At 30.7% G+C, this 22411-nt stretch overlaps 1 protein-coding gene and 1 long non-coding RNA gene across 2 annotated transcripts; one reads left to right on the top strand and one right to left on the bottom strand.

Moving 5' to 3' along the window:
- The first annotated feature begins 6390 nt into the window (after positions 1-6390).
- Positions 6391-14243, top strand: LOC126704762 (probable LRR receptor-like serine/threonine-protein kinase At3g47570). Its single transcript, XM_050403773.1, has 4 exons — positions 6391-6889; positions 10691-10762; positions 11738-13729; positions 13872-14243. The coding sequence occupies exons 1-4, from the start codon at positions 6391-6393 to the stop codon at positions 14225-14227; spliced, it is 2919 nt and encodes a 972-aa protein (XP_050259730.1). The 3' UTR covers positions 14228-14243.
- Positions 14244-16799: 2556 nt separating this feature from the next.
- On the bottom strand, positions 16800-17853 carry LOC126705538 (uncharacterized). Its single transcript, XR_007648306.1, has 2 exons — positions 17284-17853; positions 16800-17171 (listed from the first exon to the last, which is right to left on the bottom strand). It is a non-coding gene; the product is annotated as an uncharacterized LOC126705538 (long non-coding RNA).
- Between the last annotated feature and the right edge of the window lie 4558 nt (positions 17854-22411).

The raw sequence follows: 22411 nt of genomic DNA, 5'->3' as shown, positions 1-22411 counted from the left end.
AGATTACTTTTTTGCCCCAAAAATAACAACCAGTAACAACCTATCACTTAGAATTTGTTGTAAAAATATTGTAAACATATCTTTTCTATTTCTTTTTTCATGAGCGACTCGAAGTCGTTCAATAAAGCAAAACGTGTGGCGATATTTACGTCTCTTTTGGGTAAAATTTCCTTTTTTTTGCTTTCCAAAAGGATAGACCTTTTGCTAAACCTAAAATTGGACAATGATCTTTGGCTTGTTGCAGTAATTTTAAAGTGAGGATTAGAATGTGGGCCAACATCAATGTAGATACTGCACATTCAACACATAAAATTAAAAAAAAAATTAGCCGACACTTACTTTATATAAAAGTAAGATATTCATCTAAAAGAGAAAATAAAACAGAGGAACAAGATAGGTACTTTATGGTTCTAAAAAGATAAAAACTTTATAAAAAAGCACATTCTACTTTATCATTAAGAATTCTGATTTAATTATTTACCCATTAGATACGTTATGACTTATGAAAAGAAAAGATTTAGATGGTTCACTAACAATGGTTGTTGCAAAAGTAAGATTCTAGTTTTGTGAAAATCATTAGTAATAATGATATTATTATTATTATTATTATTATTATTATGAAAATAATTAGAAATATATACATTAAATGCTGATGACCATGCAACTCAAAATCCTCCATTCTAAACCTCCAAGCACTTTTTACATTGCAGATTACCATTCTATGACAATAACATGCGATAATAATAATGTGTTCAAGAATCATCAACTTAGATTATAAAATCTTATTTGATAGAAAATAAAAATTATAATCTAAAATATATCAAATAAATTTTTAGAAAGGCAGAGTATATATCATCATATATAAATAATTTTTTAATTATAAAACATTATAGAATAATAATATCAACATATTTTGAATTATAAAAACATGATTTCAATTAAATAGAAGCATTAATCACTAAATTGTATTGCCTTAATTTCTTTTATCACATGCCAAATGTAGAGAGAGAAAGAGAGAGTTTCTCGTCTTAGTGGATGCTTTAATGGGATTTTTTTTTTTTTTTTTTGAGAATACTATGTATTTTTAACACACATATGGGGAGAGGGAAGAAAGTTTTAAAGAAACTTACAATAATGTATATTCAAAAGGGCCTAACTTTTGGAGACACAACATAGGCTTTAATGGGATGTTGAATATTAAAGTTAACAGAATATCTTACTATGTACAATATCAAAATTTTATTTATTTTTTTTTTTGAGGGAAATGTGCAATATCAATTAGAGGAAAAAAAATATTTTATATCAAATGAAACTACATCACTCATATCAAAATACAATAAATGAGAGACATGAGTAAAAGTAACTACACACTAATATGTGTCTCATTTATTAATAGGGCAATAATTTTTCATACATGCCTCTTTTTATTAAATTTTGATACGACTGACATTGTATCATTAGAACTATATATTAATTTTGGAGAAGTGATAGGATCACAAGGAATAAAATGCCAATAGAATCATCCAAAAACGTTTTTGCAAGCATTGGCAAAATATTATAGTCTATCAAGTCTCAACCACGCATTGATGTTGTTTGGCCTCACGCACTCACACGTTTAGTAATATAACCAAGCGCATTTGTATATATAGATTGTATCGACAGATTTTAGTAAACCCTCGATAAAAAATGGTCAAAATAACTAAAGATTGTTGTAGTGTACGTAGCCTACCTATATACATCCTAGCCAACTAATAATTACATCCACTGCCACGTCACAACCAAGCTCACTGTCATGTAAGAATATTGTCACATCAGTGGGCCATGTCATCCTACCATGTCAACACTATGTCACATGGCTCACATCATCTAGCCCCATCAATATTGACATGTCATCATCTTAGGCCATGTCAGCACACATGTTAACATTTTATGCCATGTCAACAGCGATGATTATTGCACTGTTGTTCAATGTTGATTGGCACCCTTGATTGTTAAATTTTTCTAGCAAGTAATGTTTCCAATTTGGGAACTTTCAATTCCAACTTGATTTTCACGTTAGTTCCAGATTTGAGATCAGTTTCACATTTGAATGTCCCAAATGGCCCAAATTCAGAGAGACTTCATTGCTGACTACATTGGCTTCTCTGGAATGTTATCCATAACCACATTTATTGCCACGTACAATAGTTAATCTAGTAGCTTTGATCAAATAAGAACTTCAAATTGCATCAACCAAACTTGTTGCATGTAATTTTGCACTTGTGTACTAATAGTTCTAAACTCTACTTCTATATATAGCTCTTCTCTCTCTTTCTCTCTCTATCTCTCGTTTTGGCTAAATGTATATACTATATAGGCCTCCTCCATACATTAGATTGTGATCCGATAATATATTATCAGTTTCAACAAGGTTAGGAAGAAAAATGAAGAGAGATAAAACAAAATTGGACTTATTATTATGCGATTGCTTAATGCCTCCATTAAAGTTAGGTAGAACATGCAAGTCTTTAATTCTTTTTGGTGCAAGACTTCGTGAAACGCATGTAACTAGCTTTATTGAACCACAACTTTGCATGTAGAAGAAGTCAAGGCGAGGAAAAGCATGCAACTTTTTTCTCTTGAATTGGAAATTCACGTCCTCTTTCCAACATCTTGGGGCTACACTTTATTTTAGATTGATGAATTGATAGGAGACTACGATAAAGTTCTATTATATAAACACAAGTTAGTTTTATCATATTCCTTCTTTTTTGACGAAGTATTAAAACCCACCGTGGACGTTCGATTAAAAGAAAAGGAAAAGCATGACTTCTCGGAGACTAAGGCGACTATCAAAACAGGAAAGTAACTCTGTTCCACCAAAAAATAAAATAAAAATAATTTTAGTTATAGCCAATATATGAATCCACACAAGTGGTCTTAGAATTTAACAAAATCATATACTATATGTTGGAGAAAAAAGGGTGTAAAAAAAAAAAAAAGGAGATTTAAGAACAAATAGAAAATTTGAAGACTTGGAGGCACAATGTAAAAAGGTTTCCTTAGAAAATATTTGCCCCCACACAAATATTGCAAATGTTTAAATTATTATTAATTAGGATGGTTCCTTTTAGGTAAAACTCTATATAGAGTTTTACCTAAAAAGAACTATCCTAATAATTAATTTGAAATTCTACTTCAACTATAGTTTAGTTTAGGTCAAATTCTATTAGCAAAGTTTTACGAAATTTAAAATTCTATTTTATTTATAAAAAAAAAATCAAGAATTTAAACTAAAATTAAAAATTTATTTGAAAATTAATGTCTTTTGCATTTTTGATAATTTAATCCAAATAAAACTTATTTCAAGTTACTCAGTAAAGCTTTGATATTGTTTTTAAAACATATTTTTTTAATACATAATTTTTAATTAATCTGTGGATCATATATACTACTAGTGATTATAAGAAAATGATGATACTTGTCAAAAGTTGTAATTCTGTCAAATATATAGTCTCCTCAAAATTTAAATTGCCGGTCATTCACTAGTCAAATAATCAAATTTGTTAGGTTCTAAACATTTAGGTATAAATATTTAGGTTTTAAATGATTTGTTTGTTGGCAAACCGTGAACATAAACTTGTCTAGGTATAAATTTTAGTGTTCATGAAGTGTATTAAACATTGCTCAAAGTGTTACAAGTCAGAATTAAAGAATAGGAATTGAAATTTAGGTTGGCTCTACCGATCGGGAGAATCCTTCGATCGATCGAGATGCAATCTGCAAAATTTTAATTAAAGCCCAACAGCCCATTAAACTTTTAGTGTTTCAATCCAGATTTACTTAATATATAAGGAAAAGCCAAAAACATGTTTTTCAAGTCTTGGAGAGCTACTCTTTTGAGATCTGAGAGGTTTTGTGCCTTCTACTCTTCCAAAGCATCTACCAAAGATCAATCTGATTTCATAAGTACTGGTGAAACAAAGTTTCAACCCAAGTTTCAGATATTAAGTGTATTGAAGATCAAAGGCATGAACTGGAGGTTCATGTTGGAATAGATCCATATCAAAGAAGTTTGAAGGTTTAAGAGCTAGGTTTGCTAATCATAGTTATGTTTACTACGAATTAAATATTCTTGACTATAAACTTATATTTGATATACTAGATTGTTCTTCTTGGGATTAATCCCCCCAAGTTTTTACCTTGAAATTTGTTTGTTTCATTGGTTTTCCTGAGTTATCATATTTATATCTTGTTTACTTTTCTGTTGCATGACATGATATGATATGGTTGATTTTATGTTTAACCTAAGATCTACATAATTGACTTAAGCAACAACATGGCAATAAAATCAGGTTAAACATTCTGTGTTCCAGGGTCTAAAAACTAACAATATTATAGAAAATAAAAAATAATTAAAAAAAGTTTTTTTTTTTTTTAAATAATGCCGTAGAGGCTTCTCACAATTTTGATTGATGTTAATTACGTATGTATGCACAACCTTGCTGAAGAACAGCTTCCTGTATATGCAGGCAAGGGTGTAATATATATATATATATATATATGTGTGTGTGTGTGTGTACATAAGAAAAATATTATACACATTTATAATATTACATAGAAATATAATACATTAAAATTGAGTCTTTTTATATTTTATAAATTTATGTTTAGGCACATAAATTTAGTCAATTTATATGTAAATATGATTAACACACAATTAGAGAATAACTAGAATGTGCCAAACAATTAAGTTAGAAAGCTCTTGGCAAAATTATTATAGAAGTTTAAAGCTAAAACGTTTTTTAATAAAAATATAGAGTGCCTAATAAGCAATAACCTACCAAAAAGAATTTAATGTTCCCCTTAAACGTCCTTAAAAAAAAGGAAAAAAAAAGGTTGAAATTTAGAGTTTTGAAGGAAAAAAATTACTACATTTTGTTAATACTTTATAAATTAAAAACTTAAAATACTATTCATTATCATCCATATAATACTTAATACATAAAATAGCTTTTCGACTAAAATTCTATATATGTAAAAGCTCTGCCATTGAAGCAGTGCACTTAAAACTTTACTTACTATACTAGTCTCATCATATGCACTTCGTAAGTGCGATGAGGTTTTTTTTGGGTTAGTGTCATAATTTTCCATTCATCTCAATTTGAGGGGGGAAAAAAAAGAAAAAACGTTGGGCTTAGTAGTCTTTTTTTATATATAAAAAAAAAAAAATACAAAAAACTTGTGTCTTTATTTTTTATATATAATTTTTATTTTGAGAATCTAATTTATAAGTGGATAAAGCAATTTGAAAATCAACAGGAAAGTGACCCTATTTTTTAGGTAATGTTTTAGTGAGAGTTAGAGTTATATTTTTACCAGATTGTCATTTAGTTTTGTCTCTACTTAAAAATAGGGGTGTATGGGCATTTTTGAACAAAAAAAAAAGAGGATTCCAAATAGGGGAAACTCCTTAAATAGTAGTATAGATAATCACGGTTTTAAAAACCACATCGAACAGGTCGGTTCAATCGGGAACTAGACAACAATCCAGTTTGATAAAATTCCTGAAAACTGGTATAAAACCAATCAAAAATTAGGTTGAACCTAGAATCGGGTCACAAACCAATTCTTTGATTGTACCAATTTTTAAAACCATGTATATAATAACAATACCAAATGGGCACACTATGCATAAATCATAATACCATCCAATATGAGAAGCCATAAATAAGTTTCCACAATGTGCAATAATATATCTAATAATTGAACATAAGTAACTTTACTATAAATATTTTGTCAAATTTAATATATGGTGTCCATTTCATGATAATTTCTCTTATTATCATGTTAAAAAATCAATTGATTTTTGTACCTCAAATTTTTTGTTCAATAACAAAAAATTTTACGAATTGAGATAACTACAACCCCACAAAGTCATAATCATCATTGATTCTCTAGTTCTTTTTTTTTTTTTTCATAATTAATCCCACCAAAACGGTTCATGATGACTATCCTAATCTTTATTGAACTTTATAACTTAACCAGAAGAGAAAAATAAAAAAGGGGAAATGAATAGAAGAAACCGATGTGGGCCATGAAACTGTTGTATCAAACTTTAAAATCCAATACCTTGCTCATATGTACCCTCAAACGACAAAAGACAACAAAAATTGTTGTTGTTTTTTTTTTTTTTTTTTTAGATGAAGACTACAAAATGTTGAGTGTTGATTCAGTCATCCTCTTCTTTTTCTTTGTAATTCAACAAAAGTTGATTTCTCCAAGTATAAAAACATCATCCAGCCACACTTGTTTGATACAATAGTTAGCTTCACATATCAACCTACACAGAAACTCATGGAGATTGCAGCCTTTTTCCTCTTTTTTGTGGTGTTGTTGGTACACTGTTTAATGGCTAGCTCAGCTGTGGCAGTAAGGACCAACATCACCACAGACCAATCAGCTCTTCTTGCTCTCAAAGACCATATCACTGATGATCCTCACAAAATCTTGGCAAGCAATTGGTCTACCTCTACCTCTGTTTGCAGCTGGATTGGGATCATTTGTGGTGCCAAACACCATAGAGTCACTACCTTGAATCTGGCTCACATGGGTCTTTCAGGAACCATTGCTCCACAAGTGGGAAACCTAACATTCCTGTCTCATTTATCCTTCAGAAACAACAATTTTCATGGTTCTCTTCCAAACGAGTTGGCTGCTTTGCGTCGGTTGGAAAATGTGAGCTTTGGATTGAACGTCTTTTCGGGAGTGTTACCACCATGGCTTGGGTTCTTACCTAAACTTCAAGAGTTGTATGCTTATACGAACAGTTTTGAAGGTAGTATTCCAGAATCTCTAGGCAACATATCGTCACTGAAAGTACTTCATCTCAGCGAAAACAATCTTTCAGGTTGGATGCCCTCCACTATCTACAACTTTTTATTATCTTAAATTATTTTATTCTGGTACCAACAGTTTTTCCTTTTTCTTTTATCTCATGCTTAAAATATTTGGAGAATAACTAGTGTGCACACACTATTAACACAAAATACACATACATGTCATTCAAAATATTTATATATCATATTTTATCTCGAGAAGGTATCTCATTTATAAAAAGAAAGATGTGTATATTTAATTGATACGAAAAATTATTGCTCACATTCTCACTCGGAAAAGAGAAAAGTATACGGCGGAAAATGCACATATATCTATTTTTGTGACGACTAGCTTCACAAATAAGTCACAATATATATCAACAACCTCCCTATCTTCTTACTATCCCAAAAAAAAAAAAAAAAAAAAAAAAAAAAAAAAAAAAAAAAACTCCCTATCTTCTTCTTCTTCTTCTTCTTCTTCTTTCCTTTTTTTTTTTTTTATTATTATTATTATTGTTTTTTCAACATACGGCGTCTGCTCCTGATAATAATTCTTTTATCATCAAACCAAGACACCAATTAGTTTTTGGTATAGGCGGGGATTGAACCCCAAATCTCTTATACAACCATAAAAAACTTTGTCAATTAAGCTAACTGGAACCCAGTCACCATCCTTCTTTAGTTCTATAAGCGTCAGCTTTTTGCTTGCCTTATGGAGAGTATACTTATTTATTATTTATTTATTTATTTATTATTATATATTAGTCGCTAACCCGTATGATGTATGAGATAATTAAATAAAAATTAAAAGTATTTATTTTGCTTAAAGGTCTATATATGATTTGACTTAAAAAAATGTATGACTTGAAAATGAATGAAAATAAATAAATTTTTTGTTCAATATAATGGTTTAGAAAAAATTATTTTTCTTTTATATCATTGGTTCCATATAACACATTCCGACATGGGCTATTTTATGGTAATAACTTCACACAATGCTCAACTACAATTTTTTTTTTTTTTTTGAGAAGGAATGCTCAGCTACAATTAAATCTACTATCTACCACCAATCTAATCTATGTTATCTTGATAGTAGATCTACAAATTGCATTCTCACATCCTCCATCATTTAGAAGGTAATTGAAGTTATGACTGTATGTAATGTATAAATTTTATTCTTTTACAATATAAAATTATTAAAATAATTAAAATAAAATCTAATGTTTTGGAAACTTTTTGAAATAATATTTTAAATTTCTTAGAACTTAGTTAATAGAGTTTCTATTTTACCTAAAAGTGAACTATCACAATTAATGAGAACTTAACCATTTTTTTTGCAAAGAGAAGATAGCCATAAGCCTAATTTTTATTTTATAACATAGGATGTTACAGTTAGATCCGTACCATGTATAATATGTTAGTCCATTATGATCTTTCCAAATAATATCCTAATACCTATCTATATGAGTTTTCTTTTTAATGATGCCATAAAGGATGGAGTTTAATAGAAGTCATTTAAGATCCAACGTATCATATATTTTAAAAAAAAATTTAATATCAAAAGTCTTTTAATTGTAAATTTTTTTAAACATAAAATAGACTATCTAAACTCTAAAGGAAAGCATTGGGAATAATCACATCATTGATACCATATCATGATGGTTGCAAGTAGCAATATTATCATTCAGGATTAATAGATGAACAATGAAACTGTGAATTAACAATTTAAAAATTCAAATACCAAGTTTAAACTACAACACATATACAGAAGACTCCAAATATTGGAACATACTTCTTCTGCCATTTTCATTATTCAATCAAAACTAAAGTTTCAAAGATAATTCCAATTCAATTAAACCCAATACATACATACACATGAACGTAAAGAATTCCAAAAATAAAAATAACAATCTCCAAAAGCCTTTGCCTAATATAGTCACTTTTCAAATTGTGCGTTCTTTAGTTCTTTTTCCTTTTATGTTTCTTCAAACTTTTTCTAATTGACCAAAATATCTCTCATATATGTTAATATTAAACACGATAAGAAAACTTTACATACCTTTTTTTTTTTTGAAATCAATGCAAGAGATTGTAAAGCAGAATGGTGTTGGAAGAATAATCCAAAAAAATAAAAATAAAAACTATTTAAAATATAATATAGGAATGAAAAGCTGAGTTGAAATTGTAACAAATAATCTCTAAAAAAAACTATTTATAATATAATATAGGGTTATGGATTCCTAATCAAATTTGGTTATATAATTTTTTTTTTTTTTAAAGGATGAATATGTTGGTAGAGTCCATTTGATATAAAATTTAAACCCTATTGAAATTAAAAATGATATATATTTGTTAAGTCTCATTTGATATAATTCTAGAGTTTAAATCCTATTGAAATTATAATTTCTAATCAACGTTAATATAAAAAATAAAAAATAAAATAAAAAAGAAGAGAAAGAAATGTGATTGATAGATATAAAGAAATATGATAGATTTTTATTTTTTTTTAAATGTCATCAACGTAGAAATTATCAAATTAATGAAAATATATTCCGTTTTTTTGGGACAGATTTATATTAATGGAGTTATTATATAGTTTTTTTTGATTATCTAAAACTTCCCTGATTAGGTGATAATTTAGGTCTCCTTTAAGTATAGTGGTTGTATGGCACCAAACAACAAATTTAATAAATTTTCAGCAATTTGGTGCTATAAAATCGAAAGAATTAAATCACATTAAAAAAAAAAAAGTTGATATGAAAAATTGTGGAAATGTCAATTAAAAGTCAAATGCTTCGGTTATATATATACATATATATATATATATATATATATATATTATTATAGAATCAATAAAGAGTTCTTCATGATAATGACATAATATATTTCGACTAATTATACAATACTATAGAGGTACAATAATATGATGCATTCTTTCTTTTCACATAATGATGTAAGTTATAATATTTTCTTCATGTTTGGTCTTAATTTATTTTTCAAACCTAGTATTGGAGTTAGAATAACTATTGGTATACTTAAACTACTTCATAATTTAAATTGAATATAATATATATATATATATATATATTTCAAAACAAGTAAAAAAATTCAATAAATAGTTCATTAATATATGAAGTTAATATAAGATATTAAAAAAATCATTTAAATAATTAAAAGTAAAATGAAAAAAAAAAAAAAAGTTAACTTAAAAGTATTAAGAATATGATCATATACTCGAAAATTTTAAAATATCATATATATGCCTTGGTTTTTAAGACATTGAATGTCGACTTTTGTTTGAATTAACTTAGAAGTGTCAAAATATATATATATATATATATATCCTAGATTTCATTTCCAACTATTAAAAGTTGAGCTAATTGAAAAATTCATCAAAATCTATATATCATTTTAAAAGATTTTATTTTATTTAAAAAAAAAAAAAACAACAGCATATAAATTTCACCAACTAAGTTTGGAGATATTTTTAAAATATACCGTGTTAATGTGATAAGTTGTTATTTGTTTTAATTTGAACCTATTACTGAAATTACGTTTTTATTCACCAATAACAACCCGTAACAACTTAGTATTTAGGATTTGTTATGAAAATATTATAGATATAGCATTTCTCTCGAATCATTTGAAAATTCTAAATTTATAGTTTCCCCAAGTTTTTCACATTAGACAGGTATCTTCCTAAATTAAGAAAGCGCGGAAAGATTAAAGCTTTAAAATTGATTGTTTTAGCTTCTAAATAAAAAGCTCGTATTTTATCACTAGTTAAGCCTACTAGCTCTTTGATCACTTGTATACATTTTGAAATTTTGCAGGAGTAATTCCAAAAAGTTTGGGAAACTGTACATCCCTTGAGATAATTCACTTGGATGATAACAAATTTACAGGTATGATGATAACCACTTAAATTTAAATGCTACTTCCCTTTCTGCTCCAAGAATGTTTGAAAATTTAAAAAATTAAGTCTATCAAGTGCAATTATTTAGTGTATCATTTTCATTTTCTTTTTTTCTTTTTCTTGTTAGAAATTGTTTTGTCTTTATGGTGTACTATATGCTCTCCTCTCACATAAAAGTAAGTCTCATGACTCATCAATAGGTTAAGTACATGAAATTCACTTTTATGTGTGAAATATTTATAGCATACTAGGCATACGGAATAATTTCTCATCCAACCAAGGTGGTGAATATATATACCCTGAGAAACTCAGGGTGGTGAATATTGTGTACACATGGTGCAGTGTGTTTATAAAGACCATAGTAATTAGAGAAGTAATTAGTGTATCCAGTATGTATTACAAGTCTTAGTGTCTTACCAAAAAAGAAATTGTTACAAACTGACATGTTCTTTTATGGTGATTCCAGTAGACAAGCATACTAGTGGAGCTTCTGGAGAATCAATTTTACACTATGAATGGAATAAAGCCTAACAGGCCTAAACTGACTTGCATCATTCTACATTATATGTCGTACATAGATAACGAATATAGAGAAAGTAGAATAAACTAAAAGTACCATCCTTAAAGAAAAGATTTAAAGGGGCAGGTTTTCCATCTTGGATAAAAAAATGAATTTTTTTTCAATATCTACATAGGGTGATCATTTAGATGAGCACTATTGATTTGCTTATTAGTATTATTTTTGACTCATAGATATCATTATTAGAAATATCATGAGTTGTCAATTAATTGAGCAATAATTAAGAATTTTGGCTCAAACTTACCTCTTTTTTTATTTTATTTTATTTTTTATGGAAGGCTCAAACTTACTTAGTACAAATACATAGGATGCATATTTCAAAGAGAAAAATATATATATTTTGTGGATAATGAGGTTTGAATTTGTTTTGAGTTCTTGTGCCAGGTGAAGTACCACTCGAGATTGCCGCTCTTCAAAATCTAACGGAAGTAACTTTAGCTAATAACAGCTTAACTAATCACATCCCCGATGCAATCTTCAATAGTTCAAAGATTGAACTCATTAGTCTATACATGAACCAGCTCTCGGGCTATCTTCCATTAAGTATAGGCAATTGGCTTCCAAATCTTAAGGTGCTTTACCTATGGGGTAATGAATTAGAGGGAATAATCCCTAGTTCTATCTCAAATGCTTCTATGCTCACTGAACTTGAGTTTGGTGCAAACTATTTCTTTGGCTCTATTCCTAATACTTTGGGAAATTTAAGGCATCTGGAGAGACTCAACTTAGTCAGCAATTATTTGACCAGAGATTCTTCAACTCTAGAATTAAGTTTTATTTCGTCTTTGGCAAACTGCAAAAATTTGACAACTATAGTGCTAGGAGATAATCCATTCAATGGAACCCTTCCAATTTCCATGGGAAATTTCTCTAATTCTCTTGTAGAATTTGTAATGTTTAATTGCAACTTAAAAGGCAGTATTCCTACAGGGATTGCTAATTTAAGCAACTTGATGGCTCTACACTTAGAAGACAATGAATTGGTTGGATCTATTCCAACTACAGTCGGAGGAATGAGAAAGATCCAAGGTTTGTATCTTCAACACAATAGATTGCAAGGATCCATCCCAAATAGTATTTGTCATTTAAGAAACTTGGCAGAATTATTTTTAAATCATAATCAGTTTCTTGGACCAATACCAACATGTTGGGGAAGTCTTTCTAAACTTCAAAAGTTGTACTTGAATTCCAACAAGCTAACTTCCATACCCTCATCCTTTTGGAGTCTTACAGAAATACTGCAAATAAACTTGTCCTCTAATTCTTTAAGTGGCTATCTGCCATTAGATGTTGGGAAATTGGAGCATGTAACACAAATGGACCTATCATGGAATAAACTATCAGGTGATATCCATGCTATTAGAGGCCTATGTTCTTTGATAAGCCTATCCTTAGCACATAACAAATTCCAGGGTCCTATTCCTCAGTCATTTGGTAACTTGATAAGCATGGAACACTTGGATCTCTCTGATAACAACTTCTCAGCAGAAATTCCCAAGTCTCTAATGAAACTCAAATGCCTTAAATATTTCAATGTGTCTTTCAATAGATTGCAAGGTGAAATTCCATTTGGTGGTGCTATTGCTCAATTCTCAGCTTCATCATTCATGAGAAATCAAGCATTATGTGGTCCACCCCAACTTAAAGTTCCACCTTGTGAAACAAGTAATGTTGGACAATCAACCACTACAGTTATAGTAAGGTATATATTACCGACAATGATTGCAACAATACTTGCATTATTCCTCATATTTGCTCTGATGAGACGCCGAAAGACAAATGCAAAACAAAAAAGTCAAGAAGATTTGTTACCTCTAGCAACATGGAGAAGAATAACATATCTAGAACTTGAACAAGCAACAGATGGATTCAGCGAAAGTAACTTAGTTGGGGAAGGAAGTTTTGGCTCGGTGTACAGAGGGACACTTTCAGATGGGACTAGTGTTGCCGTAAAGGTTTTTAATTTGAATATAGAAGGAGGGTTTAAGAGTTTCGAAGCTGAATGTGATGTATTGGGCAGTATTCGCCACCGTAATCTTGTGAAAATCATTAGTAGCTGTAGTAGCATTGATTTTAAAGCCTTGGTACTAGAGTACATGCCCAAAGGGAGCCTTAAGAAGTGGTTGTATTCTCATAACCACTTCTTGGATATGATAGAAAGATTGAACGTGATGATTGATGTTGCATCATCATTGGAGTATCTCCACCATGGTTGTCCTTTACCTGTTGCTCATTGTGATTTGAAGCCCAGCAATATTCTCCTAAACAAGGATATGGTTGCACTTGTGAGTGACTTTGGCATTTCAAAATTCTTAGGCAATGAAGACTCTATGACACAAACTATGACATTGGCCACTATTGGTTACATGGCACCAGGTGATGTTTTTAGTTTACAATTCAATTTTATGTTTACAAACACACACAAAGTTATCTTTGAAAAGTATTAAGCATTTTTCTTTTTACTATCAAGGAAAGATATTGGATATTTTCTAACAATAAATTTCAATCAAAATTGTAGAGTATGGATTACAAGGGATCATTTCCACACGTGGCGACGTGTATAGTTATGGCATTTTGTTAATGGAAACATTCACAAGAAAGAGTCCCACAGATGAAATGTTTTCCGGAGAAATGAGCCTAAAAGGTTGGGTAAAACAATCATTACCTCTTTCAGTAATTGAAGTTATTGATGCTAATTTGCTGAAGAGAGGTGAAGAGAATTTTAATGCTAAGCTGGATTGTATATTGTCTATTATGCAATTGGCTATGGATTGTTCAATAGAGGCACCTGAAGAGAGGTCAAACATGAGAGATGTTGTAACAGCACTCAAAAATATCAAATTGAAGTTTCTAAAAGATGTTGGAGAAGATTGAGAATAGAAAATTTGTATATAGTTTTTCCTTGTTTGTGTTTGACTAATTATATTTTGTAGGTAATGCTACTCCCCTAAAAAACTTGTTGGAGCAAAGTAGCTCAAAGCAATTTGTATTTACATTAATGCAAAAGGATGTATGATTAATTATATATTCTAGTATGTAACTCGTGCTTACGCACGGAAATGGTTAATTGTAATAATGTTATTGATATTAAGCTTGGGTTATTAAACAATTTTCATGATATTGTTTTTGTTTAGTTTCTCATCATTATACATATTTCATTACATACAGAAATATTTAATAGTAGATTCTGTATAAATGTTATAATATATCTTCTCATTATTGGCTAGAGAACTTCCGTAATATTTTTGGTTATGTGGTAAAGAAAGTATGGAGAATAGTGTTGGGATGTACAGTGTATGGAAAATCTACTAACCATATATATCACATATTTAAAACACATATGTATGCATATTAGACTTTGACACAGGCCTTGTAGCTGAATTGGCACCTCCTTATATACAAAGTACTTGAAGGTCTAGGGGAGAAATGGTTCGACTTGCGGGGCTAGCAGCATATTATAATTATTTCTCAAAAAAAAAAAAAAAAAAACCCAAGACTTTGACACGAAGGCCGCTAGGGGTCTTGCTTTTGGCAACACCTTTCTATTTACAACATCTAAATATTTGAATTCCCTGAGCCAGCAAGCTTCGAATGTCTTCCATTACAACTGTTATTAGTCAAGGCACGATCCTCTTTCTTATAAATATATCCTTCGCCAGTCTATTGCCAAATGAGAAAATAAATTAATGGAAGCCTTGCTCTCTTGCCTTCTGCATAACCTCCCACAGAACTAAATCAGTGCAATGACACTCCCATATAGATCCATAAATTTCCATTTCTTTTTTTTTTTTTTTAAGCCATGGTCCTCATATAAGGGGTGGGCAAAACCAGCAAGCAGAATCCTAAATTGTTGAATTACATAACATTAATCATTGATAATGGAGAGTTCTTGAGCAAGTAGAATGACTAATTTGTCAGGTTTTGTACTATAAAATGCAAGCATAGGCCTAGTATATATAAAAAATTGTGAAACATAGAATGTGTACTACCTGAGCATAGAACCAATCAATAGTCCTTTGCAAAGAAAGCAAGAATACCATGAAGGCAAATTTTGAGGTACCGAATTTGATGTAGCGAATTAACTAAGGAAATCTATATTAGCACTGAAAACTTGATCTAAATAAGGCCATATTAACTTATATGTGACCAAAAATTTAGGGGGAGTTATATATGTCTCGATCTACACTAAAGATAAATATATTGAAGATGGGGAAAATCCATAATCTACAATGTTGACTACTCAATACTATTCCTCTTATTGTTACAATCCCAGCTTGATTCATGAATCCAACAATTTGAAATAAAAATAAAGAAAATATCAATAGGGATTTCTTGTAATCATTGAGTTTAATGGTAATCACTTCGTGAATATTGCTCTATACCAAAAAAAATTAAAAATTAAAAATTAAAAACCTGAATCAGACTTATTGTAAGATAGCATCTAACATGAATGAGGTCCCCTATTGCAAGAAGAGAGAGAAAGAGGGGGAGACTATCTAAAGCTTTTTGAGAAAAAAAAATTTTATTTGATTGAAAAATTCTGAGTGAGCTTGCCCTATGCTTAGGGATAGTTTGCTACCTTATCAAATTGGAAACCTCAAGAAAGATAGGATTTCCTGTACATAAGATATAAAAGAGAGGGATGGAAACTTTACTTACAAAATGAAGAAGAAGAGATCTTTACATGTTGAGAAATTCAATAGCAGTATCCAGTTTGGCATATTGTAATTTTCACCATTTATTGTTCACTAATAGATCACAATTGTGATGAATAGAAAAGTAGCATTTCCAATTCAAGATTTTAAAAATCTACCAAGAGAAAAAAGTTTCAATAGTACATCAAATTAATGGCAAACGTCTTGCATCTAGTATTCTCAGAAGAAAAACAACAAATATCTTGCAAAAAGTGATTCTACACACAAAGAGAAGAAACAATTAATAAAAAAATTCAGCATCATAAGTCAGTAATAAATTACTTGAATATAGAATAAAAATCATATTAATTATGAACTCTACAAATGTCAGTTGCTAACAATAGTTAAGTTGAATCAACTTGGCAGGTATGATAATTTAACAACTTTTTAGCATAACTTTTGACTAAGGGAATATCAACTTATAAGCAAGAAGTTTTCTTGGTCCAAAAATCAGTCATTGTATTTAATTAGAGGTATTTTGTGATGATATAATTTCTAGTTAGGGACCACAGTTTTGGCCATGGATTTTATTTTATTAGTATGTGATTTTAGCGTTATTAATGGCACTTCCATCAAAAGGATGATTTTATATCAATCAAATTTTGGGAAAATAATACCTTACGAACTTTGGTGAATATGTGGCCACAGAACATGCATACACCAGCACTACGAAATTGCTTGGGTTTCTAATTGCTCTTATCATATATTAAAACAGGTTAAAATAATAATTGCATCAATAAACATAGTAAAAGGGAGCAATAATCCAGTATTTTTTATTCAAGAATGTCAAGTGTCCATATCCACAATTTGAAATAGTAGACCCTTAATCCTAATCATAGATATACAAAGTTCTGAAACTTAAATGAATTAATTAATACCAAATAAGATGTTTTACCTAAACTTCCAATTTCCAAGCCTTTTTTCTGAAGAGTTTTGGTAATGGAAATTTTGGTTAAGGCATTTCTTCGAACAGTTGAAGGGAGTTGATAACAATGCTATATGGAGAGTGAGAGCGATGCCTCACTAAGGTGTGTTGGGAACCCATCTTGGCTTGCAACCACATACATGACATACTTTATCAATAGAAGCTCCATAATCCTTCTTTAGTGGATTGAAATAAGGGCCTAACATAAAGTTAATTAAGAAAAATATATCATCCACCCAAAGATTAAACAACACCCATTAACAAAGAAAGATAACAATAGTAGAAGCCGAAATTCAGAGAGAGAGGAGTACCAGTGGAGTTGCAGCCATTGATGGTATTTTTAAAGGCGTGAATTTGGAAGCCATTGGAGACTTGGTGAGAGAACCTTATTATCCTCCTTTCACATGGTTGAGCTTATAACACCAAAAAATTGAATATCATCAGTAAATCACATATTTAGCAAAGCCCACAAAGCAGAAAGAGAAAGTGAAATTGTTGGGGTCCTAGACAAATTGGAGAGAGCCTCTGATGTTGTTAATGTGAGTCAGCAAACGAAGAAGCTATTAAGGACACAAAGGCAAAGAGAGAGAGAGAGATATGAGAAGGGTGTGGAAACGTTTAAAGAAAGAGGAGAGCATGAGACTCTCTTTCTCTTTATTTTATTTTATTTTTTATAGAAGCTTGAGACTCCATTGAGTAAATATAGAAGTGTACGGGTAAGGTGTAATGAGTAAATATAGAAGTGAGAAGTGACTGGTTGAGGAAAGACCCTCCTAAGAAAGCTTCTTCAATATGGAAAGCCATAGAAAAATCAAAAGCGTTGATATCAAAAGGTGCTTGTTATTTGGTTAGAAATGGGGCTTCCTTAAATGTTTGGTTGGACCCATGGATAACATGGTTACCTGAGTTCAAGCTAAAACCAAAGAGCATAGACACTCCACAAAACCCGCTAACGGTTTCAAGCCTTATCGACCATGAGTCTCACTGTTGGAATGGAACAATGCTGTAATAGTTGTTTGAGCCTGAATCTGCCCAAGCCATTTTTAGGATTCCAATCCCTTTGAGTCCAAAAACTGATGAACTAATTTGGGTTGAGGACTATAAAGGTGTATTTTTAGTGAAATCTGCATAATGCATATAGAGCAGAACCAGAGGACAATTCCAACTCTGTATCACTTTCTGTTCCTTGGCAGAAGATTTGGAGCTTAAAAGCACCTGAGAGAGTAAAGATGCTACTTTGGAGAATTGGGTCAAACTCACTACCAACCAAAGAAATTTGATGTTAAGGTTAGGGTCTAATGATAATCCCTGTCCTTTATGTGAAAGTGATGTAGAGACGTGTACCCACTTGTTCTTTAAATGCCCGATTGCTAGAGCAATATGGTTTGCTGGTAGAGGGGTTTAAAATCAGATAATGCTCCGGTAAACACATGTGAAGATATCATCAAAGTAGTGACATAACCTCTAAAACATGGGATGTATGGACAACAACAAAACAAAGAAGAAAGTCTCAAGCTGTCACTATATATGGCCTTCACTTTAGATGTTATTTGGAACTTGAGAAATCAAATTCTGCACAATGGTGGCCAAGCTAACATTACTGCTACTACCAGGACCATCGAAAATAGGTTCCAAGAATTTGCTTATGCAATGGAAAGTGAAAAGCCATTTAGAGTGGAAGGTGATGCAGGGCACTGGGCACACACCCCCCCGCAGCAGGTTGGATAAATCTGAATGTAGATGCTACAATCTTCCAAGAGTTTTCCACTTTGGCTGCAGTAGCTAGAGATGATAATGGAGAATTCATTCAGGTATGGACTAAACTTCATGAGTTGTGCTCTCCCTTACTAGCTGAGGCTGCAGCTATTCTTTGGGCACTTCAAATTGATCTTGGGGAAAAATGGGATCGAATTATTGTGGAAAGGGGATGCAAAAATTTGTATTGACTCACTAGTGGCTATGAGTTCGAAAGAAAAGCAAGTGCACTGGTCCATCCCCACCTTAACAAGAAATAGCTTAGAAATTAGTAAGAGCTTTTTGAGTTGTAAATTTTGTGGATTAGTAGAGATTATAATGGTGAAGCTCATGCTTCTGCTAAGCTGGCTGGTAGTCTTAGAAGGTCCTTTTCTTGTAATAAGGCCAACCTCCCTGCTGGTATTGTTGATATTTGCAGGATTGATTGTTCTTCTTATGTTGTTTCTTAGTTTTTTTTCTTTAGTGAACGTCTGGATTATCAAAAAAAGAAGAAGAGTAACTATAGAAGTGTTCAAGTGAGGTGTTCTTGCCTAGGTGAATGATGAGTGTTATTATTGTGATCTTCTTGACTTCTGTGTTTGTTAATCTATATATTACTAAAAGCTGAAGTGTAGTGTTTAATGCTGCTGCTCTCACGTTGCGTCACATCAACTGTCACGTCATTTTTTTTTTAAATATAATTTGTCCTACAATTTTAAAATGGTTTTTACAATTTTCAGCTCTATAAATGCACCCCACTACTTATTTATTTACTTCCACTATCATCCTATAATAAATCTAGTCCATTACTTATTTATTTACTTCCACTATCACCATATAATAAATCTATATAATTAATCTAACTCACCTTTTATTTATTTAGTTCCACTATCAAGCCCAACCCAATGTCCTTTCAGTTCAGTTTTAGGGTTTTGTCTGAGCCTTATCAGCTTAAAGGAGGACAAAAACAAAAAAACAAAAAACAAAAACAAAAAACAAAAAAAACAAAAAAAAAAAAAAACAACGTTGAAACCTTTTAAGCTTTAGGTTTTTTTTTTTTTTTTTCCAATTTTCCTATAATTGTTTTTAACATTTATTTTTTTAATATTTACACTTCTTCAACCTTTCTCTCTCCCTTACCATTTCATCTCTCCACTACTTCTTCAATCTTTCTCCCTCCCTTACCTTTTCATCTCCCCCCTTACCTTTTCATCTCCCCACTACCCTCTACATTAATATCATTCTTCCTCTTTCCCTTCATCTTCCTTTATTTTTTTCTCTTCTTATTCACACCCTCTTACTATAAATTTGTTACTATCTCTTCTATTCTATCCATAGTTTTCTCTCACCCAAAAAAAAATGGTTCTCTCTCTCCCTCTCTCTCTCTCTCTCTCTCTCTCTCTAAATTTTTTGGTTAATTTTTATTTTTATTTTTCTTGCATCTCTACTTTAGGTTGATAATTTTTTATATTCTTTAAAACTCTATTTTGGGTTAATGCAATTTAGTTTTGTTTTTTAAATTGTTGTTATTGTTTTTAATTTATTTTTTATTCTCTTTGATTGTTAAATGTTATCCTATTGCGTTCTAAAGATTTAAATATAGCATATAAAAATATAATATTATTCTATTACATAGCATGATTTGGATAATTTAGTATTTATTCTGTTACATAGCAAGATTTTTTTATAGTGCTCAATTTAGATGTTAAACTATGAGACTTTACTAATTTTTGTTTATTTTCTAATCCTTTGTGGCAGACAAAGTACTCTTAATAGTTGTATTAGAAGTACTCTATAATGTCATTCATTTAAAGAAAAGCAAAGGTTAGCCAAGCGAAAATAATCGGATAGGTGACAAATTTTAACTTTTGCAATTTTATTTTTATTATTATTATTTTATAACAATGCATGTATAGAAATTTAATTCTTAGATTTTGCTAATAATTGTTTATTTGATAATATATTTTGGGTGACCAAAATTATAATTCCTACAAAGAAAATAACCTTAATAGATTATCAAAAACAAAATTTTATCCTAATATTGGTTCAATTAATCATTGTTAAGTTTTATTAATTTTTTTTAATTTACTTTTTTTGGTATTTTGGATTGTTCCTTTATTACATTTATGATTGTTCCAATAATAAATAAAAATATAATTACGAAATACATTACTCATTATTAGATTAGTTTAAATTGTAAAAAAAACAATTTAATAAAACCACCATAAAAATAATTATCACGCGCAACGCGTGGGTTCGCGGCTAGTGTATTATTAATTTTGGCACAAAAATTTAGAAATGCAATAGGACACATGGTGCAAAATCAGGCCTCTAATTTAGAATCCAATTGAACTTTCTCTAAACTTTCCCTATTAATATATGAAAGCTCAAATAGTGTAAAAACACTATTGCTTGTTTAGCATGATTTTCAAACCCGGATAACCGGGAACCTCTCACTGACAAGGTTCTTTCAACCACCAGAACCGTTCTATGCACAAAAAGCACGAAACCATTCAAACCGCGGTTGAACCGCCCAGATTTGAGAACCGTGAACGGTTCTCAAGGTTCAGATCAACGCTTTTTAAAAAAAAAAAAAAAAAAATTAGAAGCTCACAGCACCTTATCGCCATGGTTAAAGCTTCAACCACTATGAGATGCTGTCAAACATTAAAAATATTGAGATCCCATCATCTCTATCTCACTAGCTCTGTCTCTCGTTTGTTCGCTGTCTAGAACTTTTCTTCTTAATCTTCTTCTCTTTCTCTCCCTGTCTTGTTTTCCTACCTCTACTTCGTCTAGTTGTTGTGTAAACTAGTTTAAGAAAACTAAAAAAAGGTATTTTTTTTTTTTTTTTAAAAAAAAAAAAAAAGCTATGAACTGGGAAGTTAGAGTGACGGGAGAAATGAAGGTTAAGAAGATGAAAGAAGGGAAAAATATGTAGAAGTTAAAGGCTAACTTGGTGCATAGATTTTTTTTTAAAGGTGTGGTGTAGATTAAACCTTGGGAAATGGAAGCCTTGGAGAAATAAAATAAATAAATAAATAAAGGTAAAGTTGATGTCCTAATCCAAACGTGATGTGTTGCTGTGGAGTGGCAGCTGAATGGAGGGAATAAAAAGAAAAAGATTTTAAATTTGTATTGGGTTAGAAAGAGAAAGGTTATGGTTACGATATTTTCACAATAAATTTTAAGTGGTGGGTTGCTATTAGTTGTCATTGTTAGAACAAAAAAATAATCTCAATGATAGGTTCAAATTTGAACAAACCTATAATTTGTTGTAAAAATATTGTGGACGTAGATATTCTAGATTAGAAATTAACGTAATGATACTTTTACTTAATATTTTTATAATATTTCTGATGGTGTCACAGAAATCATCCAACTCCATAACTCGTCCATATGTCTCATCCAACGAAAGACAAGCTACGATAAATCAAATAGGCGAAGTGAATGTTCCAAGCGTCCTGGCTAACCTCGTCCGTATATGGACGAACGATACTTCATGGGAATCTTACTCATCGTCATTCAAGCAAGGGCAAGCCATCCAAGATGGTCTCGTTCATCTTTTACTAAAGATGGACGAGTTCACCATGGAACGGCCCGTCCAACCTAGGTAACTTCCATAAGCGGTTATGGAAGTTACCCCCAATTCTCCGGACTCCTCGACATTGGGAACGGTTACTAAACAGATAACCGTTCCACATG

Source organism: Quercus robur, chromosome 11 (assembly GCF_932294415.1).
Source record: "Quercus robur chromosome 11, dhQueRobu3.1, whole genome shotgun sequence".
Taxonomy (NCBI): Eukaryota; Viridiplantae; Streptophyta; class Magnoliopsida; order Fagales; family Fagaceae; genus Quercus; species Quercus robur.
Note: the sequence above shows the minus strand (reverse complement) of the source record. Positions and strands in the feature narration are given on the sequence as shown.

Bases quoted from the DNA above. Each gene is read 5' to 3' on its own strand.
- LOC126704762 (XM_050403773.1), top strand. From the start codon at position 6,391: ATGGCTAGCTCAGCTGTGGCAGTAAGGACCAACATCACCACAGACCAA. The intron at 10,763-11,737 runs GTATGATGATAA...TTCTTGTGCCAG, and splicing joins GGATGATAACAAATTTACAG to GTGAAGTACCACTCGAGATT. The intron at 13,730-13,871 runs GTGATGTTTTTA...TCAAAATTGTAG, and splicing joins TATTGGTTACATGGCACCAG to AGTATGGATTACAAGGGATC.